This window comes from Channa argus, chromosome 7 (genome assembly GCF_033026475.1).
Source record: "Channa argus isolate prfri chromosome 7, Channa argus male v1.0, whole genome shotgun sequence".
Classification (NCBI taxonomy): Eukaryota; Metazoa; Chordata; class Actinopteri; order Anabantiformes; family Channidae; genus Channa; species Channa argus.
This window is the reverse complement of record NC_090203.1, coordinates 14,884,084-14,909,872: the sequence shown is the minus strand read 5'-3', so window position 1 is coordinate 14,909,872 and position 25,789 is coordinate 14,884,084. Positions and strand designations below refer to the sequence as shown.

Genomic DNA, 25,789 nt, shown 5'->3' with positions numbered 1-25,789 from the left:
CCATTGTCAAATACTAAAATAAACTGTGAGTAATAGTATATGTCCTTGTAAAAGCAACACAATTACAGACACCCCTTTTAATCATTTATTGAAATAACTTTACAAAAAAAGCACAGAGAAAAGATTAATAAGATTAGATTATGAATACCACATATCCTGTCAACAAGGAATAACCACTTGGTGGTGCTAGGGTAGAGTGTAATGCAGGAATGAACCCATTGTTTTTACTCTAATATCAAGAAACCTCATGCATCCCTCATTTCATGTTGTAACATCTGCGAATTTAATGAACTCCTGTATTGTTCAAATACAACCCAATTTCTCAAAAGGCTGAGGCACAGTTTAATATGTAATTAAGAAAAAAAATACAATTTATAAATCAACCCCTTAACCCTGACCCAATAGTACAATGGCAATATATTAAATGGTAAAAGTAAAAAACTAAACATAATTTTCACTACATAAAGCACCAAATGTTCCACCAAAATGCCACACATTGCTCTGGTAGAAACTAAAATTATTTTGCCTTTCTTATGTAGTTTTTGGACAAGGCATATTCATAATGGTTTATGTTAGTCATCATAGTGAATTTATTTATATTTTTAATTTATGTTTATACATATTTCTTCTTCATATTTCTTATATCTATAATAACCTTGTAAATCATCGTGTGCAATAATGCATACCCATACCCTCACAGATACTGGCTTTTGAACAGGGTTCAAGCCAGTTGGCCCACTCCTCTTTAGTCAGACATTGGTTTTTCAGAGGTTTTCCTGGGTCTATGCAGGGATTTCCTCAACAGAATTGTGTTTTTTGCAGTGCCACCAAAGGATCCGGAGGTCAAAACCATTCAGCATTGGTTTTAGTGCTTTTCCTTTGCATACAGAGATTTCTCTGGATTTTCTGAATGTTTTAATAACATCATGTCAGTTGTATCATCTGTAAATAATTACATAAGTGTTTGTAGGGACAGTGAGGAAGGGTTGTGAGCCAAAATATTTGAGCTACATTTAAAATCCCAAAATCTGATAAAGGAGCAATGTCCTATTTTAAGTTTTTGACCAGAGGATCCAGCACCCAAATATTTCCCTTTTGCTAAGTTTCTCTTTTCATATGTTAATAATAAAATTTACAATAGATGTTGAAATTTTAAGTATTTTCATTCAATTTTCTTAAGTATTTTCTCTCACCCAATGATTAGTCAGCCACCCAAATAGGATAAGTGGTTACAGATAATGGATGGCTGTTCAGAAAAGCAACTATGTAGAGCAATGGATTGTAAATATTCACATGTATTCCTCATGAATATTTTTATAGATATAAATCATTTTGCTAAACCAAAAAGAAAATACTAAGTCAAAACACATTCTCATTTGAAATTACTGCAAAATTATTACAGTTACACCTCAAAAAAGTCTCACAAATATTTCCCTCTAAACAGTGATGGTTTTGAGAAACCATACACCAATGTGCAAACATTGCGTTGTGTACAACAGTCCAAAAAGACAAACTCTGTGAATGTAAATATATATTTTATTTAGTTGTCAAAGGAGAATGAGGTAGATTTTATGTTTTCTTTCTGTTGGTTCTTGACAATATTTAATAACACATGATTTTCATTTATACGTCAGAAATGCGTATTCAAAACAAAGCAGCATGTAGTCTAAGTCAATAAAGTAGTGTCACATAGAGACAGTGAGTTTCAAGTTACCAAACACATCTAAGTTTATGTGATAAAGGGTTTAATGACAACATTCTGTGTTTACTCATGTTTACTGTTTCGAAAAATAAAATACAAGGATAAATGATATTAACTGCTCCAATTCAACTGCAAAGAGAGTCATTATTGGGGACCAGAATAGGCACAAGTGAGAAAAAATTAAATGTGAGCCTTCATGCCACATCATCTTGTGGAAAAGGTAGCTCCCCCTATAGCAAGTTTTATATAACGCAAATGCAGCTTTGCTACATCATCAAAACCCATATGACATTCAAAACACTCCCATTTCCAATACCTATGCTCTCTGTGCATGTTTACTCCCTGTGACTCACTCTTGTCCGGCCTTGTTTGTGGTCGCACAGTTTCTGATTTCATCTCTTCAGACGCATGAAATAAAGCTGAGTTAGATGGTTTTGAAAACCTGATGTCATGCATTGGTTCTCCACATTCCGACTCTTCAGAGGTAACATGATCCCCAGAGTCAGCAGCTTCACAGGTCTTTTGACTTACACTTTCTTCCACACCTTCCTTCTTTCCTGTCAGCACTTCCATGCATGCTTCCATTTCTGGCTCCTTTTTAACACTCTTCTGTTTAATCGTTTGCTTCTTTGCCATAATAGCAAAATTCTTGATCCCTAAAGATATCCTGCTAGATCGAGCATAAACTCTAAGATGCTTTTTTTGGTGTAAAACCAGTTTACCAGAATGGGAAAAGCTTTTCCTACAGAATGAGCACTGGTATGGCTTTGCACCAGTGTGACTTTTGTAGTGGCACTCTAGTTGCGTGGGTGTTTGGAAACTCTTGGGGCAAATGTCGCACTTTTGTTGCCTTAGACTATGGCCCTGCAGGTGTCTGTCTAGTAACATTTCATCTCTGAAGCCTTTGGCACAACCCAAACACCATAATGGTTTCTCTTTATGCATTTCATTATGAATCATCCGCAACCTCATAGAACTGAAGTCTTTGTTGCACTGTTCACATCTGGGAGGTTTGGCTTTAAATGGTTCGTGTGACCTGTGAACTTGTAGGTGACCAAGTAGCCGTGTTCGCCTGACGAATGATATCCCACAATCTGGACACTTTGACTTTTGTCTGTGAAACTAAGGTTTTTATGCAGCTGCTGGTGCTTTCTGAACGAAACGAGGTACGAATACACTTTCCCACAAACCAAGCAAGCATAAACCTTTCTGCTTTTGTTCTTAATTGATGCCTGGACAACTCTTTTACCTTGCATAAACCCTGAGGGTTTTGTTTGCAATGAGTTGCTCCTGTCACATCTGTTGCCATTTGTGTTTTCTCTGTGGTCTTCTCTTTGGGGGACCAGTTCGGGTGCAGGACACCTGTAGTCTTCGGTCTGCTCTTCTTCCTCTTCTAGTGCATGCTGGTGCAAGTGAGTTTTGAAGATTTCCCAGTTCGTAAACTGCAGTCCACACTCCTCACATGCAATGTTGCACTGTTTGACTACAATATTAAAAAAAAAAAGAACAAAACTAAATTGAATATTTTTTAACAAATCTTGTCATTTCATGTATTGTATTGTTAAATTTATTATGAATACAAATATAGACCTTTGTCTGGGTTTGCCAGTAACTGGATAAAATTGTTTTTTTAATGTTCCAGCTGAAATTTTTCAGTTTGGCTTAAAAGATAGAGCAAGTAAAACTCAATTGCAAGCCTGAGTTATGGCATTTCTTTAACTTACAGTTGTAAACTAAGATTTTTAACCAATAAAAACAGCTAACCTTCCCATTTGAGAAAGTATAACATCTGCTATGGTCTTTAAAAATGTATAAAAATATATTAATTCCATAATGATAATTTCACATATAGATACACAAAAAAAGATCAAGTTAAGTGCATTTTTGTTTTTTCAAAATTTGTGTTTTTAAAGACAGGATAATTTTGAATTTATTTTTCCTTTGAGGCTTATAATTGATTTTTAAATTAACATTTACTTTAATAAATTTATCGGTTGATTCCAATTAAATGTGGTACAAGGCCTGCTATTTTATGTAGGGATGGTTTCAAAAATGTACTATGTGAAAAGTTGTATATATTATGTGTAATTATCAGCTATATTACCCTAATATCCAAACCACACTCTTATCAATAGGATTTTAAGTCAAATGGACCGAGTCAAAAAAATACAATTACAATGAAGTTGAATTAATCACATGACCCAATAATTTAGGAAAAACTCATTAATTTATTTATGCTTCAAAAACAGCAAGTTAAACAAGAAGTCAAAAAGGTGTAATGGTCATCTATAAAAAAAAAAAAAGATAAATTAATATTCCACTACATAAGTGGTACAGTAAACTTACAAATACCCTACATGATCATAAATGCTTTTTTGTACTAAGTAATGATCTTTCTACAACACAGAAATATAACACTGAAATGGAAAGAACAAGGGAGCTTATAAATCAATTAATGCTAACTATGAAGCTCATAATGTCCAAGTGCTGGATTTTGAAACTTGTTTTATGGTAGTAGTCTGCCATGATGTTCAGCATCAGTTTATCAAATTGCACAAACTGTGCATATTACTAAATTTCAGGTATCTTAAGTATCATCAGGTATCAGGCATATTCCCTTCTGAAATATGAAATAGACATATTAGACATAAACAGAACCTTAAGCAGCCGCTGTTATATTAACAGCGGCCTGGGATTTGTAGTATGTATTTGTTGTGGACTATTTCAATTAGTGTGTTAGCAGCTCTATTTATTTTTCAGATTTTTTTAAATGCATGAGGACAAACATGTACATGCTTAAGTGTTTCTAAAGATTTTTTGATATACTATATCTAAATATGAACTACCATAATCCAGTGATCCCCAAAGACATTAACAAAGTTCAGCTGAAGTTCATTAAAGATCAGTTCAAAATGGGCACAAATCACCTATTGGCTCAAAATTGTACATTTTCTTTTTTTAGCATTTATACATTTGTACTAGTCTAGTGTAAAGCAAAACATGACAGAAAAACTGTCACCTACAGAAAATGTTTTATATATAATGAATGCTAAATAATATAAAATCAAACATGGAAAGAAAGTGTCTTTTTATCCCACACAAAGGTCTAACAAAGAGTTTTCTAGCATAACACATTTGCAACCTTGAAAAGGAAAATCTACTATCTACAGTACCTTAGTTTTAGTCTTATGCAGTTTGTTTAGTCTAATAAACTCCACGGGCATGTTCAATATAGTGCTGGTGCAAATCAGTTTCTTGACAAAAAGTAGTTCCACATTCAAGGCAAGTAAGGCCATTGGTAGTTCCTGATACAACAGCAGAGAGAGTATCACTCTGGCTTTTGTCAACACTGATACATTCCTGGTGATGATCAATAAGGTCCTGTATTTCACTGAAGGTCCTGGGGCAAACAGAGCAATGATATAAGTTGCTGTTACACTGTTGAGTTCCATGTTTTTGCAATGCAGTTGGTGATAGAAAGGCTTTGCCACAACATTGGCACTTATGGCTACTTTGGGATTGGCTTTCTGGGTTAAGAGTAGGTTGGTCCTGTGTAGAAGATAGGAAATGCTTCCCTTTGTGGTCAACAGTGGAGAAGCTGGGTTTGAGAGGCTTTGAGGTCATAGCAGCATTGAGCCTATAGCGAACCTCAGTTGGGAGACGACAGCGAACTTCATCATGCCAGGCGAGGTGCTGCTGCAGTTGGTTCTCAGTCCAAAAGCCGTGGCAGCACAGGGCACAACAATACGGCCGACTCTTTGCCTTGGACTTATGGTTTTCTAATTGCTCCTCTGTTTGGAAAGCTTTGCCACACTTATCACACTTGAAGAGACATTTAACTGTATACTCTGGCAAATGGTTGAGTGGTGGGGATACACCAGCCATAACTTCGAGTGTTTGGACCTCGTGTTTAGACTCTCGCTTTACCTCTAGGCACACTTTCTTATGATCAAGCAATGCACATGCAGATCTGCACAGTTTCCCACAGTCAAAGGATGAGACAGATTTCACAAGTGTAAGGTCTGGTCTGATTTTCTTCCTTCCTCTGCCAGGAGGGCTATTGTTCTTTTCAACTTGAAAACTTCCCATTACTGCAGTGTTGTCCACAGCTGATGAATCTTCTGTCTTTTTGACTTCACTGCTTGAGGCAATAAAAAACATTTTTGTACTTCTGCCTTTTACACCCCTTGAGTGGGCCTGCCACTTGTGGGCACGTAGACCTCTAGCTTTAGCAAAGGTCATAGAGCAGAGGGGACACTGGTGACCTTTTGGCTTCAGTGTCAATGATGTTGACTCATTCTCACTAAGCCTGATGTCAACCTTTTCTGCCACCTGGTCGACTGCGACAAGCCCTTCTCTCTGATGATCTGCAGACTCCAATATTTTAACATGCTCTTTTTCATAGTGGGCCACTACAAATGAACTTTGCACAAAAGTCTTGCTACATTCTGGACATGAAAACTTTTCTAGCACACTATTGGTTTCTGTGCTTTTGTTTGAATCTGGCTCAACTTTGGTTTGACAATGAGGATTAATCACCTGGTGGCGCTGGAGAACACAAGGGTTAAAGAATTGTTTGCCACATCTGTTGCACTGAAAAGGTCCTTCCTCAGTTTTGTGGTTAAATGATTTGGAATCTTCTTTTAGTGAGGACCGTGAATATTTTTTTTCTTTGTGCCATCTTTTGTGGGAGCCGAGGGCTGAATTGGACATGAATCGCCTCCCACATTCTGAACAGTGAAATAGCCCTTTAACTGACTCTTCTTGTTTAGGGTTCTTAAGGATTACTGACATGGCCACATTTGCTTTTGGCATGGATTTGTTACCCTCAGCATGAATTCTTTTATGAAAATTCAAAGCCCCAACCACTGAAAAGCTTCGGTCACATTTTTTGCATTTGTATTTCAAATCTGTTGTATTTGAGGGTTCTAAGTTTCTTATTCCCGTTTTATCTTTTTTCTGTATCTTTTTGTCTGTTTTGTCCCCACTGTGCATAACATTCTTAACTTCCGTGTTAAGTGTGCTCAGAGCTATCTGTTCAGAGCTTCCCCCTGTACTGACTTCCATATGACTCCCTGGCAGTTTTAGAGTATCATTAGTTTCTGAGGGTTTACTCTTGCAACTAAATGCTTGACTGTCTCTTTTACTACAATGTTTCTGATGAGACCGCAAAGAGGCTTTGTTTTTGAAATGTTCATGGCATTTTGCACACTGGAGATCTTCCAGCCTGGCAGTGGCTTGTGGTGATGATAAGTGCCCAGTCTCATACCCATGGCTTTTCATATGAAACTGAAGTGCTTTGGCACGTGAAAACAGCTTCCCACAGTCAGAACAACTGTATGTGTTCTTTTTCAACTGCTCCACCTGATGCTGAAAAGACTTAATGGGTGGTGGGAGTAACTGCTCATTATGTACCACTTGGTGTCTGAGAAGGCTGGAAAAGAGACGAAATGACCTGTTGCAAAGTTCACATTTATGGTTCCCATTTTCATGTTTTCGCATGTGCAATGCCATAATGCCCCTGTGACGAAACTTTCTACCACACACTGGACAAGCAACCCTAATGGTGGAACGTGGATGCCCACTAACAGAGTACAAAGGTCCTGTAACACCTTTTCTTAACCTCAAATCTGCACATTCTGTTTGACTTTGCTTGTGGTGAGAATATGCTCCTAAAGACCAAAACCCTTTGCCACACTGTTCACAATGATAAATCTTTGGGCCAAGAAGGGTTTTCTTTGGATTGTATTCTTTCTTAGTGACTGAAATATTCTCTCTCTTTTGTGCAGAACAATTTTTTATATGGTTAAACAAGCTAGCTGCATGCAAATAAGACATCATGCAACCTGGGCACTGGAATTGTTTTCTTTTGGGATGATGCAACTGGTGTGAGACTAATGCAGACAAACAAGAAAAGCATTTACCACACTCATTGCATGTCAATTTTTTTCTCTCCAACCCTTCTGCTTGGTCTCTTGTGATTTGGTCCTTGTGACTTTGTTTCTGACTACACTGTGCTGCACAGCTACTAGCTTCATGGCCACATGTGTTTGCCACTGACTGACCTTGAGCCTGCTGTCTTCTCCTATGAACACCATGCCACATTCTGTGAACACGCAGTGATGAAGCACTCGAAAACCAACGGTAACACTCGGGACAATCAAATCTTTCCACTGCTGGTTTGTTCTCTGCAATCAGTGCACACTGCTCATCAGCCTGCTCAAAATCAATTTGTACAATCTTGAGGTCCATCTCTGGTTTTGAAACAAAGCACCCAGGGGAAACTTCAGTGTCAGCTTCATCAAGTACTTCCTGATCTGATTCACACAGTAGCTCAAGATCAGGATTCAGGTCCTGGACAGGTTCGTCCTCAGATTCACTTGCACTGATCACCTGAACATTAAAGTCCCCAGGTTCATAACTCTCCACATCTTCATCAGTCTCATTCACACGCGTGTCTTCTTCATTCATAAAAGTAGAAAGTAAACACTCCGATTTCACTTTTTCCTCCAATTGCTCTGTCTCTTTTCCGCTACTTTCCAAATTTGTTTGTTGAGGTAGCAGACAAGTGCCCACCTGTGCCTCCTTCTCTGTTTCTCTGAAAACATCTGTATGATGAAGCTGATGGGAGTGAAGTGCTGAAGCCCTGGAAAACTTTAGCCCACAATCTTTACATTCAAATGCTTTCTTCTGTAGCTGACACACCTGATGAAGAAATGACTTTGCTGGAGTCTCATCACTGTGCGCCATGCGTTGATGTCGGTAGTAGAATGTTAGCGTCATAAATACTTTTCCACATTCCTCACAAGGAAACTTTTTTACAGAATCATTTGAGTGATTAGCATGCCATCGCTGATGGTTGTAGAGGGCAATATGGCCACTGAAGCTTTTTTTACACTCACTACAGTAAAAATTGCAGTTTTTCTTTGGTTTCTTCATTTCTTCTGGGGAACACTGAGCATTGCGGCTAAATCGTTGGTGTGTTTTCAGGCGCAAAAGAGCAGAAAAAGCTTTACCACACGAACACTTGAAAAGGTTTTCAGCAGTATCACATGTCTGGTTCTCATTTGGCTTGATTTCAATGACTGGCTCCTCAGTGTGAACGGAATCTCCTGAACTTCTATTTCGTGACTTTACTAACTTTTCCTCATGACAACGACGGTGTGCATCAAGAGCTGAAGCACGAGAATAATTCCTCCCACAAGACTCACACTGAAATGATTTCTTTTTTAAATGTTCAAGGTCATGAAAAACTGATTTAGAAGCTTGTCTGTGTGAGCGCTGGTGGTTGAGAAAGTGTCCAATCACACCATAGCACTTCCCACACTCTGGACATTTATGGATGTGGTGCTTTGTAATCCTAGAATTCATGACAATACCAGATGCTTTTTGGGAAGTTTGATTGTGGGTCTTCTCCATGTGGACATGGAATTCACTCACTTCTACAAATGAGAGTGAACATAAAGTACAGAAATTAGCTGTCCCACTGTCCTTTTCTGCATCCGGTAAACCACCCATCTGGTCATCAATGTACACATTTTTTTGCAGGTGCTGATGGCGATGCTTCATGTAGACTGCCTCCTCTCTGAAAGCTTCTCCACAATCCTGACAGCAGTAAACCCCAACCCCTAGAAATAAAAAGGGGAAAATAGGAGATCAAAGCAACTCCTGTTTCCAGAAAAAGAAGGAAAAAAGAAAAGGAAAAATAAAAACACAAAAACATAGGTGCAAATCATGTCTTTATTATAAGTAGAATAAAAGTTTACAGTATAATAAATCAAGTAAAAATAATCAGCAAACATATATTCTGGTGTTCCCTTTAAGTGCACAATATATACTGAATGCAAGCAGCCAAAGCAGTGGAAACAGTGTTTTCTTATTCAGAGATATACAGATGGCTTCTTTTTGCAGGCCAACCCTGAAGTTAGCGCTCCCTGGTTCCCTTGACAACAAGCCAATAAGATTTTTCCATTGGCATTTGAATGGATTGAATTAATTTATGGAAAATGAACTCTATGACAAACAGAAGCCACTACCACTAAACTTCCAGTTTGATTTTGAATTCTTATACAAAAACCTTTCCTTGTAGAGTGACCTGATCTAGTTGGTGATCGCAAGTATTAACATAACAAAGTGAGCAAATTAGTCTCTGTGTTAAGCATGATGATGTGTAATGTTCCTGGCAACCTCTGTAATTTTATTTATCCATTTGTTAACAATCACCTTTGTTTGAGACATAAAACCTCAAAATTGAGTAGGGTATTACTGACAAAATGTATGTCCAGATTAAAACATAATGTCTTGGGCTGGGGGAGCCAGAAGTACAAAAGTGCTAACTAATTTCTGGTTTCAGTACGGATTTTTATGGCACTCTTTTGACTGACAAAAAATTTAATAAAAAACAAATATAAATAAAACTTTTACTCCACAAAACTATTTTTATCTTTTTTAAAATACTTAATTACTGTGGCTCTGAAAACACATGGAAATAGATAAAACACAAGCAAAATAAAAAATTGACTTCACCAATTGGACATCATAAGGGCAGCATTAAGAAACACAACCGAATGAATAAAAGCACTGCAAAAAGCCATAGCACAACAAAATGAAGAAACATGCAAATACATTTAAGCCGATTAATTACTTCAGCAGTACACTAGTTTAACAGAAGTCACCAGGATTATAGTTGGGAAAAAAAATCTTGAAATTATGACCAACTGAGGGAAAAATTTAAGTAAATTTTGTTTAAGTAAATTTGTGTCTGACATAATGGGAACAAGTGTGTCCCAGTTGTGTCACTTTTTAGTGTCCCCCGGAACCACTGTGGACAACTATCATGTACACAGCACTGTACATTGAGGCCACTAGAAACTGTCAGACAGTCTGATTTGTAGATATATTTTTAGTTGCTAACCGGGACATTTCCGGTGTCATCTCAGAGGCTCCCTGTGTGAAGTACAGCGTTTCTTCATTTGGTTGTGTTATAGCTTTTTGCAGCACATTTCTTAAGGCTATGTCTGTGTTATCAAATTGGTGAAGTTGTTTTTTATTATTTGCCTGTGCTTTGCCTATTTGCATTTATTTCTCATACTGCAGTATTATGAGCTTTCAGGGCAACTGTATTAAATACTTTATGATTTACAGCTTGAATATCAAGAAGGAAGAAATGTCAATCAATCAAACTATTTCAAAACAGTCCTAAAGAAAAGTTTAGTGGGTATTGTTTTAAGAACTGTCCACTGCTATTCACAATGTTAATTTTGCACAAAGAAAAAATGTATGAAGAAAAAATTAACACTGTATTCTTAAAGTATCATGAAGGACACTGTAGCACAAGTAGCTAATAAAGCCTAACAAAATATGAAAAATACATCAGCTCCTCACGCTAAACGTTGTTCGGTTGTTGTTAGATGACTAAGAAAGTAACACGGGAATGCGAGAGCAGCTACCGAGTGAACCCTGGGCCTCTTAAATCGAAAACACAAGCTCTATGACAACAATGACTAAATTCAAGTTGTATAATTTGCATTAATTTTATTTATGCACAAATTTATACAAATGAAACAATAATATCACACAATGGATAATATTATGCTAATATTTAATTCCTCCGGTGTTTAGCTTGGCCTGGCCACATAGTAAAAATGGCCAAAATCCATGTGGTTGACTCTCAGCTTCGTTCTGGACTAGAACATCATTTGTTCAATAAACAGCAGCATTAGGGTGAAAAGCCAAACGGCATCGACGGGCAAAAGCGACAGTGGATGTAAGCTAAGCTACGTTAATGCTTAACATTAAATTGGGCGTACTCCATTTACAGTAACGTATAACGTTATATGATCCTTTGCTAAAGTTGTTGCAGTAGGACTCCGTCCCTGGAGAAATCACTGTTTTGTTGATAGCCGTAACGTTTCAGTGACAGCTTGTGGATACTTACTGCCAAACGTGTCCTCAGTCGACTGACCGGCGTTGTTTCCTCCGTCTCCACTGCGGGTTTTGCTTTCAGCTCCGTCCTCTCCGATCGCCGGGGCTTCGTCCATCTTGGTGTGGCTGCTTGGTTGTGCTAGCTTAATCAAGCTAGTGCTCGTTAGCTTAACAGCTCTACAGTTTAAATTGTATATTATTAACGGTTACGCACTCAAAAGCTGACGGACAGTGAGTGGATATAATGTGAATGATAATCTAATCAGTTGCGACAGTGCAAAGCGACATCATTGTACTGTTTTCATAATAGGATTGCTGAGGAGCAGCAAGGCTATAGCTGTGTAGCTCTCTCTCTCTCTCTCACACACACACACACACACACACACACACACACACACACACACACACACACACCTGCACTGTGGGGCTGCGTTACGGCGGAAGTGGATTCTTTCTTTTCTTCTGTTTTGTTTCCTCCAAACAAGAGCGTTAGAGAAGCCAGCAATATTCTTAACACACTTCAGGTTATTATCATAATAAAATACAGAATCGGATTTTTACATTGTGATTTTATGTGTTTCAGACACTGAAAATATATTGAAGTAATGTTGCTGTACTACAAATTATTTTTCCCTTCTTTTGATTGCCAATTTATACTTATTTTCCACTACACTTAGGAGTTTCCTTAAGTTATTTTATATTTTTAACATATACTTTTTACTCCAACCTGATTATGTAATATATTATACATTTACATTCAATTTACATTTAGTCATTTAGCAGACGCTTTTATCTAAAGCGACTTACTGGGAGTGAGGTGCAAGGCAAGCAAAAATCTAAGTCAAGGAGAAAACATTAAAGCAAAGTCCTTTCAGTGTGTTTACATTTCATGAGATGCAAGTGCAACAAAGAGCAGAAAGGAATTTTTATTACTATTATTTTAATTAATAGATTTAAGTGCATTGGAAGGTGCGGAGGAGTTCTGTTTTCAGCAGTTCTTTGAATATTGGGAGTGAGTTTGCTGAGCGTGCAGAGTTTAGTAGCTTGTTCCACCATCATGGGATTATTGCCCTGAAGCGTTTTCATATTAAGAACACAAAATGGATATAATTACCTAACATAACTACCCAGCAAAAGTAGACTAAAATGGTTAAATGATTGCCAGCTAGACAATTACCTCTGTAAAACTGAATATACATTAATATATCAGCAATCACACTGGACAACCGTATTATGTTTACAGTATATACTTTTACTTTTTATTTCAGAACAATTTTTTCTCTACAGTAGTAGAATACTTAAACATAAAGGCAAATACTGAGTATCAGAAAATAATTTAATAAATTTGTGTTTTTCATATTCCATTTTAGTTGCAGTTTAGCAGAATGAAAAATACTCTTAACTGAGCATTTGTGTTCGTCAGCATTAATGCGTGTTTGGTTTGTATGTTTTTAATTTCAATGACCGAACTCAAAACAAGTATTTCACACTTGCAGAAGGTGTTTTCTTAAACCAATTTTTAAATGTTTTTCTTATTTTGCATGACTGAATCTGTTATAGAGTATGAAGTTTGAAATTTTGAATGTTAAGCTCAAAGGGGTACCTAACAAGTACTGAGCAACACAACATTCTAATCAAAACCATGTTTTATTTAATCCAGTATGTGGACATCATGGGAAATTTCTATATCTTTTCATGCTAAAAGAGTGGACAGAGGTAGAAAGGCATGTTTTAAATATTAAGATGCTTAATGTTAAAACGCACAGAAATGTTTTTTTTTTTTTCACAAATGGATTATGTGTTTATTTGACAGTAGTAATGAAAAAGTTTCAGTCACTTTTTGGGCTTAAACGCCCATTTTCTTAACGAAGTAGATGGGATTCTAAATCTACCAGTTGTGAAATGAAATCATTCATTATTCACAAATAATACATTGAATTGTACTTAAATGTGGACTTTTTAATGTGGGTACATCCCCATCTGAAATAGTAATTCTATAAATACCTACACTCATTACCTGGATCTCATTAGTACACATCAGGTGTATACTGCCAACCAGAATATAATTAGTATCCAAATGTGCTTCAGTCAGGACACACTTCAAAAAGTAACCTTAATTTATCAGATTAGAGTGAAAAAAATGTAATAATAAATTACTCATGTTTGTCTTTCTGTAAAATATTTATGTCAAACGTCAAATAAATCAAAATGTAATTTATTACAAAAGGTCCTATTAGACAATCTGTCAGCAGTAATTGTGTAATAGGATTGATAGGGAAAAGGGATACTTTTAGAGTTCAGTTTACAGAAAAACTAATGTAAAATGGCCTTCTCTTGTTACCAACACATTTAGTTTACAGATATTTTGCTCAGATCAAATTATCATGAAAACTTTATATTTGGACCCAGCCAAAGGCCCTTTGAGTGTTTCCTTACAGACTCATACTGTATGTAGTCAACTTTTCATTGTATAGACTTACATTTGTAATCTATGAGCACACCGTCCTTTCCCAAAAGCAAAAATGTATATTTCTTTACAGTATGGTAAGAAAAAGTTGCTCTGTGTTTGGGAGTGAGGTCACATTGTTGAGTCTACCTTAAGCACAAACTAGGCCTAGAATACAAAGACAGCAGACATGCAGACTGTACTCATAAAAGGCACACAGTATACTGTACATGAAGAAACACAGTTCAAATGGTTCAGGACATATGAACAGAACTATAAAAGTACTAATATTATCTAAATCTAAATGTTATTGGCAATAAATGAAATGTAGACCACAGAACCTCATTAATCTGTACCTCTCAGAAGGTTTTGGATATCTTAAATGCATCTAAAAGGACAGTGAAACTAATTTGATGGCACATGTATACACCCTCTAATTCAAATAACACTGCAGTTTCATTCAGGGCTAAAAGACTATCAAACACGCATCCAGTGTGCAAAGAATATTACGTTTCACTTTAATCTTTTTATTTCTAATGCCCACTTGACTGGTCAAACTGCACAACTGAGGGTCAAATAAATGAGGTTCCACTGAATACAATTGATTAAAAAACATAACTAGTTTTTGTTGCTTGTGTCAGTCTGTCAAATCTCTCCTTGTGCATGTTGCAAGTAATGCATCTGTAGATCCAGCTCTCGAGGCAGAGAGCACCCGCATATCATGCACTGGAGAAGCCGTTCTGGGCCAAAAGGCAAACGAGGCCCAACTTTGTGAGGTTCTGTCCGTGGAGCAAGCTGAGGTAGGGGCAGGGTCTGTGGCATGTGTGGCCTCTCACTCATGACTGCCTGTGGTGTGAAAAAAATATTTGGGTGTGGAGGTCTTGGAAGAGCACCAACTGCGACAGAATGAAGAGGGTGGGGGCCAGGCAAAGCGAGAGGAGGGAGCGGAGCAAGTGGAGGTGAGAAAAAAGGAGAAGGCTGATTTATGATTATCTGAGTGCCCGTTACCATTGGTTGTTGTTGCAGATCCTGTGCATTCCCTGGTTTGAGTTGCCCGGTGAGCAGCGTTTGAGGACCCACAGGATTACTTTGGAAGCCCCATACTGGCGTTCCCATCCCCTGGCCAAAACGGTGAGGCTCATATTGGATGGAGATGGGAACCTTCTGTGTTGAAGTCTGACTCTGTACATTGGCCCAGCCAGATGTCACCTGTTTTTGCTGCAGCTGAAAATCTTGATTATTTACCAATTTCTCTGTGGAGTTTATAGTCTTTGGAATTCCTGGTTGCGTCTGTATGTCCCACAAGGTGCTACCTACCCCATGAGAAACAGGAGTTGAAACTGGCATAGCACTGCTTTGGTCTTTTTGAGCTGATATGGATGCACCTGCTAAGCCTGAAGCCCATTGCTTTTGCGGCTCACAGTCGTTCCATGGCTTCTCTTGCTGGCTAACAGTCGAAGGTATTACTTGAGGATTAGGATTATTTATCTCCCACAATCTACTGTCCTCTTTTTTAGGAGGTGTTGTTGGCTCCTTTTGTATTGACCCTGGGACACCTGGCCATCTTGGCAGCTGTAGCTCTTGACCAAGCTTGTTTGGAGAGCCCTGTGAATTTGCAAGTGCAGCAGGTCTAACGCTCCACAACGCTGCTCCATCAATGTAAGTGGAAGGGCCAGAAAAATCATGGTGCAGAGAGCCTGTGGAAGCTAGCACTGTGGATGTGGGGATGCTACTCCATGCAACAGGTTTGGGATGTCTATGCTGCTCCACGTCAGTCACTGCTAATGGGCTGGATTTTTTTGGCACAGATGCCAGGTGTGAGCTGACAATACAAGGTGCATTCTCCTGCATGTTTGATGACTCTAAACTCTGAGCAGATGTGGGTCCTGACTGAGTTATCAAAGGGCTATCTGCCCAGCCTTGACTTCTCTGATGGTGCTGCTGTAAGCCTGGCTGTAGTGGGCAGTCAAACTGCGCCTGTTGTGGCGCTGCATGTTGCTGCAGCGACGTTGGGGCAGGCATTACCTCTCCACCATCAACCTTCCACTGCACTGGCTGAGGATGTAGCTCAGACATCCATGACTCCTTCTGCTGCCTACTTTGTAAATCCATGCGGGATGAGAGCATGGAAGACTGTGGCTGGCTTGCCCTTCTGTGCAGTTCAGCCTCTCTCAGTGCAGAAACTGGATAGGGAGACAGCTGAGAGTTAACCATCCCTGAGCCTCCTGATGTTCTAGACCATCCCCACATTAGCTTTCCCGCTCTCCTTCCCCTGCTACCCCTGCCTCTCATTCTAGCACTAATGGGGAAAGAATTATACTGGCTGAAACTCTGGCGCTTGCGAGCATGAATTTTCTGGTGCACTAGCAGGCTGCTAAACCATGAAAAGGTTTTGTGACACTCATCACAGCGATGAGGTCTCTCTCCTGTGTGTGTGTTCATGTGATCACGGAGGAGATAGGCTAGTCCAAAGCTTTTTTCACACATGTCACACTTATGAGGTTTATCACCATTGTGTGATAACATATGGTGCTGCAGTTGGGTCTCATCGCTGTAGCCTTTGCGGCAGCTTGTGCAGCGGAACGGTTTCTCCTGATGCAGCTTCTGATGTGTCTTCATGTTTTGCAGGAAAGCAAAGTCCTTTCCACAGTCTGGACATTTGTAAGGCTTCTTGCCTGTATGAATGATAAGATGTTGCTGTAAGTAGCTACTGAATCTAAAGCCCTTGCCACACTCTTTGCACTGGTAAGGTTTGTCCTTAGAATGTATGCGCATGTGTAGCTCTAACACTGAGCGGTGGCGAAAAGTTTTTCCACACTCAGAACACTTATACGACTTAATACTTATGCCATCATTTCTCCATTTCCCTTGCACATAATCACTGTTTAACTGATTAAACTGTTTTTTAGGTGGTGCTGTCACCCTTTCTAAATATTGTGCTACAGACTTGTGGACACTTAACAGATGTATATTTAAACTGGATTCATCACGATAAACACTTGGGCAGTGTGGACAGGTGTATCCTTTTTCCCAGTACTTTTGAATCTCCTTTGCAGGTCTGGTTGATCTCTCCAGCTTCTCATACTCAGCCTCGTGAATAAGCATGTGGGCTCTCAGGTTAGCTGGTGTAGAGTAGATTTGGGTACAAAGGGGGCAGTTGAATGTTCGTTTCGGTTCCTCACTCTGAGTGTTCTCTTTTCCTGGCCCTCTTACAGCCTCCGGTGCAGATAGCAGGGACTGTTTGCAGAGCTGCTGCTCACTGGATGAGGTGGTTTCACGCAGTCTATGTTGGCGAAAGTGTGCCTTCATGTTCTGGGCGAAAGCAAACTTTTTACCACACTCAGGACAACGGAAGGGCTTCTGGCCTGTGTGCAGATACTGATGCTGATGAAGGAGGCTGCTATACTTGAAGGTCTTACCGCAGATGTTGCACAAGTGAGAGCGTGTGTTCTCTGTGTGCTTGCGACGGTGGTCTTCCATGACAGAGTAGTGTTTGAAAACCATGCCACATTCCGGGCATTCGTAGGGTTTGAGGGCGGCATGACATCGCTGGTGGTAGCGAAGGGCCATGGAGTTGGGGAAAGTTTGCGTGCACTCTTGGCATGTGAAGATGCTTTCCTGGGAGTGGCTCATCATGTGCTTAGTGACAGACACCTTAAACTGGAACTCTTGGCGGCATAAGGGGCAGTGATAAGGCTTTTCCAATGTATTGCTGCAGTTGTGGTCTCTCAGCTTATCCACTGTAGAGAAGATCCTCTCACATTCTGCACATCTAAAACTGCCCTCCTGCTTTGTTCGCACCTCATTCTTTGCAACAAATTGCTCCTCTTTCTCTTTATGTTCATTTCTATGTTTAATGAGGCTGCTGCGGTGCTGGAAAGTAAGGCCGCATTGTTTACAGGTGAGAGGTGTGAGCTCATCCTCATGTGCGTGAAAGTGGCGATGAAGGTTAAATGTCTCACGGCGACTGAACCTCTTCCCGCAATCCTTGCACACCAAACGGCACTTTTTCTGTTTAGCTGTTGAATCAGCATACTCCCTTCGGCCTGCCTCTTCATCCTCTTCAACCACATCCTCTATCCCGTCCACTTCTCCCATCAGCTCGTCAGCCAATAGCTTTTCTGCACCCTTTTTTTCAGAATGTGAGTTTTCCTGGTCATGGTCCTGATCTGCATCAGCAGTAATGTTATCATCAACATGTGAATTCTGTTGCACTACTTCAGCACTCTCTGTAACGTGATTGACGCCTGGAAAAGAAAAGCATATCATAATAACAACTTTAGCAAACAAAGATAAACAGATGTGTTGCGAAGTAAACAACTGGCATGCAACTACCACGGTTATCCATCCTAAGAACAGACGAGGCACAGTAACGTTACGGGATGCTAGCTTGACTTTGTTACGGGAATTAACGTTAGCCTTGTTGACGGTGTGTTGAACCGGTGGTGAAAGCTAATGACCAGTGTGGCCTGAAGGCTAAAGCTAACTATAAAATACATTAAAAACGTTAGCATACCACACTTAGGATTTTTTCCCCGTGTTTTCGCCTCTTCGTCGTCGTCTTCAGTTTCGGACCAGTCGAAAGTCCGCTGCTCACCTCCACCAGCTGCGGCCATATTTTCAGCCGATGATAGGTTCTCCGGTGAAACGCATGTCGTTTTGTCGGCTCCAGCACCGGACCCGACACTAACCTCAGAATGGCTGGCAATAACGTTACAACCGCCGTCGTTGCTAGTACTGGCTCCCTGCTCATCATCAGGTCTCTCCGTCGTTCTACATATTCTTTCATCTTTCTCCTTTAAGCCGCACCCTGACTCCACCGCCTCGGCCTTCTCCCCAGATGTTTCCACCTCCTCCGCAGGGGATTTCTGCCGTTTCGGATAGTCTGATGGGTCTACGGCGGCCATGTTTCACCCATGCACCCCCTTGTCCAGACCACACAAGGATCATGCTAGCCAGCCCAAACAAGGAATAAGATTTCCGCTCGAAACTTTCAAAATAAAGCGCCAATTGCCGACAACTGCTGTTAGTTTATCAGTTCAGAAATCGTCATTTGAAGCCTTTAATCATAAATTTCCTTTTCTGCCAGTGTTGTGGTTGTGTTGTTCTACACAACAGATGCTCTTCACAACTTCATTCAACATAAACTTTTTAACACTGACAGTAATAATATATTCCCTTATCAAATATACTACAGGACAAATCCACAAGTGATTAGCTGGATTTATTTGCAGCCCATGTCTGACTTTTATTCATGTTTAGTCACATTTCAACAAAACATTTATCTACAAAATATAGCTTGTGCAAAACTACATAGATGATGGCCATATGCTGTTTCTTTGCAACTATCTACAAACAAACACATCCATTGTACTGCATGCAAGCTTATGTTAAATAGCGCCTACATACTTTATATGCCTTTAAATTCCACCAAAAACATTGGAATTTAAAGCTAACTGTGAGTTTTTTGTTTATCATCATCAAGATTGAAAATTAAAATGTAGTATTTATGTCTCAAAATGCACTGAATGGAACACAGTAACTTTATTGTCCAAGCAAACTTGGAAAAGTTTGTACCATGTAATTGTTAAAAAAGCACAAGCATATGTTAGCAGGTAATTACAACAGCTGTATTACTACAATATATTATAACTGCAGATTATAGGTACTTTTTAACAATGTAGGAAATGTATCAGGAGTGAGACAGTCCTGACCTACTAGGAGTATCATGAGCAGATCTGTGGCAAAGCATGTACAGTGACATGCATATTAAACATCAGCACCTACAGACAGTTGTGATAAAAGTCACATGGGTGAGGCAGTCAGCCCATAGAGCAACTGTTTCTCAGGACGTCCTTTAGCACAAGAACATGTCTGAGGAACTGAACATGTTAAGGCCACCCTGTTAACTCAAGTGTCTAATGTTTTATCCACTTCAGTCCTCTCAAAAAAGAAAAAGCGCAAGATTGATTACTAATTGGGAGTGAGTAAAACTCCAAATAGCTTTTAATTTAATTTTACAGAAATACTTTCAAGGATAAAAAGCATGATTTCTTGGCACATTTTAAAAATTTGAAATATTCATTGTGTACACTTTGAACTTCAGCGCCGTCTTCTGCGTCTGTGGTCAACCGCTCTACCTCGCCGTGGCCTCTGCATACTTCCATTTGTGTCTGTGGGTGGATTAGAGGGAAAAGTGCCATGTACGTTGGGGGATGATGGTGCAGGTACTCCTGTTACTGCTGACTCATCATTTGAATGCTGTGTGACCTGTGGCTGCTGCTGTATTTCTGTTTGGTGCTGTTGAGATTGTTGCTGATGCTGTATTTGTGATTGCTGTGGTTTTTCGATTCGCTGTTGTTGTGGTTCTAAATTTTGCAGCTGCTGCTGAGATGTTTGTGATTGGTGTGCTTGTTGTACACGATGTTGTTGTGGTTGTTGCTGAGCCTCCAGGACTCCTAACAACCTTTGCAAGAGGACATTGTTTTGTTGCAGACTGATTACTAATGCCTCTTGTGAAGCAACAAGTGTTCTCATGTCCTGTCTGAAACCTTCCCCAAACTCCCGCAGACTTTTTTCAACCCGATTTCCAAGTTGAATTGCTGCTTCTCCTAACCCGCGAAGCTCATCTTCAAGCCAGGAGTTGCGTGGAGGTGCTTCAAGAGGACCCTGCTGTCCCCCAAGCGACGGCTGAGGACTGTTGGGCTGAGGGCTACCATTGAGGAAAGGAGCACTGTAAAGGGGGGAAGGAGGCAGCCATCGTTCTGATGGAGGGGGTGGGCCTATGCCCAGACCCAGTCCTAATCCCAATTTATCCTCCATGCTGTTTTCCACTGCTTCACACTCAGGTTCTCCCATATCTCTCTCACGCTCAGTATTGTCCTCATCTTTCTCCAAACCATCTCTCTCTGTTCCTTCCACTCCAACACCTACAAAAGTGGACATTACCACAGTAGATATTAGTTAGTCTATTCATTCTATGAAAAAAAGCAGCTGAGTAATCCAGCAACCTTTTCATACCTGTGTCAGAGTCAGGGAAACACGGAAAACTAGGCTTTGGTCTTGTGCTTTGCTTTTGCCTGGCTTGTTGAAGCCTAGGGCTTTGCTGAGAAGGATGTCCTAGCATTGAGGCCCCTCTTCCAGATGGTAGGTAACAGCTGCGATGGCGAGCATCTGCCAATCTGCCCCCGTTGCGCCTCTTTAAGTCATCCCAGCGCTTCTTCACCTCTCGAAGGGTACGTGGGACTCTGGACACAGCATTAACTCTCTCTAAGATTCCAGCCCAGATGCGCTCTCTTTCCCGTCGCCGGAGCCTCCCCGCTGGACCAAAGAGCTCACCTTCACACCGAGTGACTTCTGACACCAGCACCTCTAGCTCTGCTCCACTGAAACGGCTCTTTCTTTTTCCTGCACCACCAGCAGCCAGTGCAGCCGACATAGCTCTGTCTATAGAAAGAAAAGTGCACAGTCCAGGAAGAAAAGAAAAAGAATATCAGGAAGAGAAATGTGCTTTAACAGTGTAATTCTTATTTTCACTAAGTTAAGACATATTCAAGTAATAGTGGCAAATCATGCACCATTAAGAGCAATATTTATCTTAAATTAACTTTTGTTTTCTAAAATTATAAAAAAAAAAGTATATTCTCCTAATATATTTAAGTTAAATGTTCCCTTAGTATGAAATGTTGACAGTGTTTCCATAGATAAAATGTACTGTTTTTGTACTGTATACTGCCAGATTGTGTACTGCCAGATTATGAAATAATTCAGCAAGCATTGATATTTATATAGTGTTACCATTAGGAGTAACATGTTTTGCAGATGTTTACTAATAAGCAAGAAAAAACTGTTTCCTCAGATAGTCTTAAACTCATTCAGCCTTACTTTGTTCAATGGACAGGAGGTCATCTGAGGACATGCCAGGTGCCATGATGTTTGGATGCACAACTACCACGTTAAAAGGGAGTCCTCCAGGTAAACCACTGTTCTGGTCACAGCTGCCCTCTGAGTCCTCATCCTCTCTGGGGAAGCCGTTTTCTGAGGCTCCCCCTCCAAAGGGTCCCTCCGGAGACTCCACTTTAATGTGCATGGGAGGTGACTGCTCGTAAAGCAGTCCCCCCTCCTCGTAGTACTCAGTCATGGGTCAGACCTGATTTACAGCAGGACTGACTGGCCGGCCAATTCTGATTTTGACAGCTGCTGCCCCATTAATGCAAGTTCAAGGTATAACTGAGCCTACTGCTAAAGGCATTACAGTTCTTCAGTATAATACATCGGATAATGTGTTAAACTGCTTAGGGTACAGCTGCCCCCCCACCACACACACACACAAACTATGAGGTAATTTCTTATAAAGTATTAAACTGTCTTTACACGATTAATTGAATTCTTTAAGTCATTGCAGCAGCTTAGTGAGGGAAACAATCATGCTGTCTGATTAGAGCAAAGCGTGATTGTTATTACTTGCTGTACCCCTCGAATCATTTTCTGTAATTTTCATGAGTAAAAACACCTGGAACAGGCCTAAAGCTACATCTAATCCTCCAGCTGTTTTCCAGTGAGATGTTTCATCCAGACACACAATCGCTCCCAGAGCTGAAACACAACAAAACAAAACACTGCTTACAGCGACGTAGCATTTCAAAGTAGCGGTGTTGGTTTGTCTTAGTGATGTTGGCTTCCGTACTCTGTCGCATCGATGCGCATTTTCTTCTGCACTACATCCGCAATGGTTGCGCATTCCGCATACATTAGGTGCTGATTTTGCAATGGAGCTAGCTGTTAGCTAACAGGCTACCATAGCTGCAAATGAAGCAGCTGCTTTAGCTGGACTGCCAGCGACATTTGAGCAGACATTATTAAAAAGCTCCAGCTGTTGTATTTCTTACCTCATGATAACTGCACATGGGAAGCAAAACAAACCCACAACACAAGTGGTGCATCTGTTAGCTAAACAGCCGACATACAAACGAAGATTGTCGCTTTCTAATGGCGTCACTGAGAGTTGTGTTCAGGACCAGTCGAAGGTTGGAGATGATAAGAAAATTGTAGATTAACAAGATGGAAAGGGCCAACTTCTTTGTTTGTAAAGAATCTTTAAGATCTTGCGGCAGTTACAAGTTCCATTACCAGTAGAATTTAGAGCTGTCTGAAGGTCAAGAGGAGAAAGAAAAATAATTCACACTGTCTGTTTATGGTACTAAAATTAAAATACAATGCACCAACAAACACATAAGAAAAAAGGTTTGTACAGTGAACGGAAGGATATACCACGTGGGAAACTTAAATGGGGCTCATTTTAACAATATTCAGTGGGTCAAAGCTTACAAACTTATCTCTAATAAAAAGTCGAATTTAAAATTCTACATAATATATATCCTACTGATTGGTATATGTCAAGACTTACAAATACTGACACAATTTGTGAGTTTTGCGAAAACAAAGGAAAAAAGTGAAACGTCTTTTTATGAATGCTCTCATGATTCTACAATCCTACCTATTTACCTATTTAGTTTTTTATTTCTCTTGCACATTCCACTGTTACTTAATTCATGTTTCCCAAACATATTTTTTTCATAAATTTTTTTTCTTTTTTCTTTATAATTTTTCTTTGTACTATTTGTGCAATATTCAAAAGGTATATGCTGGAATTTTATAGATGTTTTAATTTTTATTTCACTGTCCACGTTAACTACATTGTTAATAATTGGCACACAACTGGCCCCAATATCGATTCAGAGGCAGTTAATCCTGGATTATCCGGTTGTGTGTTTTTAGTGGAAGATAAAACAAAGATGACATGTTACAAAATGTACAAAGAAATGGCTTCAGAAAATTTGTGTTGTGTTGTCATAATTATAAGAAAGTGAAGATAATGTCTTGTTAGATTTCTTTCTAAACCAAGTTACAGTTTAGAAAGTGCAAATCAGCTGACTGCACAGCAAACAGTAAAATAAATCTTAAATAACACACACACAATTATCCATATTGTGTTCTTTTAGGCTTATTTAGGTCTGTATTTAATTCTAAGTAAATTAAAAGCAGCAGTGTTATAGGTTGTTTTTCTATCTGCAAATATTAGATAGATAGAAAAAGAACGATTCCTGTTTTTTTTATTTGATCATGCTGGTGTTTCCCAGGTGGGCTAATGTTTAATCATAGTCTGCAGTACATGGAAAAATCCTTGAGAAAAAAAGTCAGATAAAGAGCTTTCCAAAATAGATGCTTTACCTGTATATAAACCCAGTGCATCTGCTCCTAATGTGTGTAGGTTCAGTCAGCTGATAACCCAATCATGAAGTACTTCATTCTCCTGGCCCTCTTTGCTGCAGCTTGTAAGTTCTTTTAAACTTGATAATAATATTGAATTAATATAATATATGATTAATAATATATTGAATTTTGTCATATGCACATTACTGTTTTGAGACGAACAATTTGAAGTTCTCGAAATATTTGCCTCTCTGTGCATAGTTGCTGCTCCCTATGGGGATGAGGACGACAAGATTGTTGGAGGCTACGAGTGCAGAAAGAACTCTGTGCCCTACCAGGTCTCTCTGAACGGTGGCTACCACTTCTGTGGAGGCTCCCTGATCTCGAGCACCTGGGTGGTGTCTGCTGCTCACTGCTACAAGTCGTGAGTAGACATTTGATTTTAAATAGACAGATGCCACAGGCCTGCTGTCAAACTGTTTTTATTCAGAATGGCATGATTGATTACTAAACACACGCATTAAAAGGTAAATTCAAGAAGTATTAGAGGTGCGATTTAACATAATCTAGAATGAAGGTGAGACATTTCGACGCTCATTTGACACCACAGTTGTGTTAAAATTCATAGTGAACCCACTATTCGGTTCAAACGGCCATACTTAATTCTCTCTGCAGCCGCATCCAGGTGCGTCTTGGTGAGCACAACATTGCTGTCAACGAGGGCACAGAGCAGTTCATCAGCTCTGCTAAGGTCATCCGTCATCCCAACTACAGCAGCTACAGCTTGGACAATGACATCATGCTGATCAAGCTCAGCAAACCTGCCACCCTGAACAGCTACGTAAAGACCGTGTCCCTGCCCTCCAGCTGTGCCAGTGCAGGCAGCACTTGTCTGATCTCTGGATGGGGAAACACCAGCAGCTCTTCAAGTCAGTAGAAGAACACTGCAAACAAAGAGAACATTTGTAAATCTATTTATTGTGAATAATTTTGCATATTTTAACTTTTTCTTTTCTAGGTAACTACCCTGATCGTCTGATGTGTCTTGATGCCCCCATCCTGAGTGACAGCAGCTGCAAGAACTCCTACCCTGGACAGATCACCGCCAACATGTTCTGTGCTGGATTCCTCGAGGGAGGAAAGGACTCCTGCCAGGTACCACACAAAGTCATGTCATTTCTTCACACACAGAACTTCAGCAGCCGTCAGCTCACATCTTTTTTATCTGTGTCCTATCAGGGTGACTCTGGTGGCCCTGTGGTGTGCAGCGGTCAGTTGCAGGGTGTGGTGTCCTGGGGTTATGGCTGTGCCCAGAGGAACAACCCTGGAGTCTACACCAAGGTCTGCAACTACAACACCTGGATTCGCAACACCATGTCCTCCAACTAAATGGATGATTGTCAAAATGGGCAACGTTTCCTATGTGTTACATCAACAACTAGATTCACTTTATTAAAGAGTCTCCGACTATAACAGTAAAATAAAAAAATAAATCATTAACATCA

General features: G+C 39.8%; 4 protein-coding genes across 6 annotated transcripts; 1 reads left to right on the top strand and 3 right to left on the bottom strand.

Annotated features, from left to right (window-relative positions):
- Nucleotides 1-246: 246 nt before the first annotated feature.
- Nucleotides 247-12,025, bottom strand: LOC137130085 (zinc finger protein 501-like). Its single transcript, XM_067509788.1, is given in 3 exon segments — nt 247-2,808; nt 2,811-3,185; nt 11,640-12,025. Coding segments are annotated over 3 exon segments (1,380 nt in total). The 5' UTR covers nt 11,743-12,025; the 3' UTR covers nt 247-1,906.
- A 923-nt stretch (nt 12,026-12,948) lies between these two features.
- zgc:66448 (uncharacterized protein LOC327401 homolog) lies at nt 12,949-19,071 on the bottom strand. 2 transcript variants are annotated; one of them, XM_067509776.1, is made up of 3 exons: nt 18,589-19,071; nt 15,081-18,319; nt 12,949-14,918 (listed from the first exon to the last, which is right to left on the bottom strand). In XM_067509776.1, exons 1-3 carry the CDS (start codon nt 18,977-18,979, stop codon nt 14,718-14,720), a joined length of 3,831 nt encoding a protein of 1,276 aa, XP_067365877.1. In that variant the 5' UTR covers nt 18,980-19,071; the 3' UTR covers nt 12,949-14,717. The 2 variants fall into 2 exon arrangements, with proteins under 2 accessions (XP_067365877.1, XP_067365876.1); XM_067509775.1 differs by having other exon boundaries at nt 12,949-18,319; nt 18,589-19,067.
- Nucleotides 19,072-19,295: 224 nt separating this feature from the next.
- On the bottom strand, nt 19,296-23,072 carry si:ch211-261d7.3 (myb-related transcription factor, partner of profilin). 2 transcript variants are annotated; one of them, XM_067509784.1, is made up of 4 exons: nt 22,961-23,072; nt 21,957-22,667; nt 21,093-21,518; nt 19,296-21,001 (listed from the first exon to the last, which is right to left on the bottom strand). In XM_067509784.1, exons 2-4 carry the CDS (start codon nt 22,210-22,212, stop codon nt 20,175-20,177), a joined length of 1,509 nt encoding a protein of 502 aa, XP_067365885.1. In that variant the 5' UTR covers nt 22,213-22,667; nt 22,961-23,072; the 3' UTR covers nt 19,296-20,174. The 2 variants fall into 2 exon arrangements, with proteins under 2 accessions (XP_067365885.1, XP_067365886.1); XM_067509785.1 differs by having other exon boundaries at nt 22,759-23,066.
- Nucleotides 23,073-24,251: 1,179 nt separating this feature from the next.
- LOC137130087 (trypsin-3-like) lies at nt 24,252-25,789 on the top strand. Its single transcript, XM_067509791.1, has 5 exons — nt 24,252-24,406; nt 24,546-24,708; nt 24,960-25,213; nt 25,303-25,439; nt 25,524-25,789. The coding sequence occupies exons 1-5, from the start codon at nt 24,367-24,369 to the stop codon at nt 25,671-25,673; spliced, it is 744 nt and encodes a 247-aa protein (XP_067365892.1). The 5' UTR covers nt 24,252-24,366; the 3' UTR covers nt 25,674-25,789.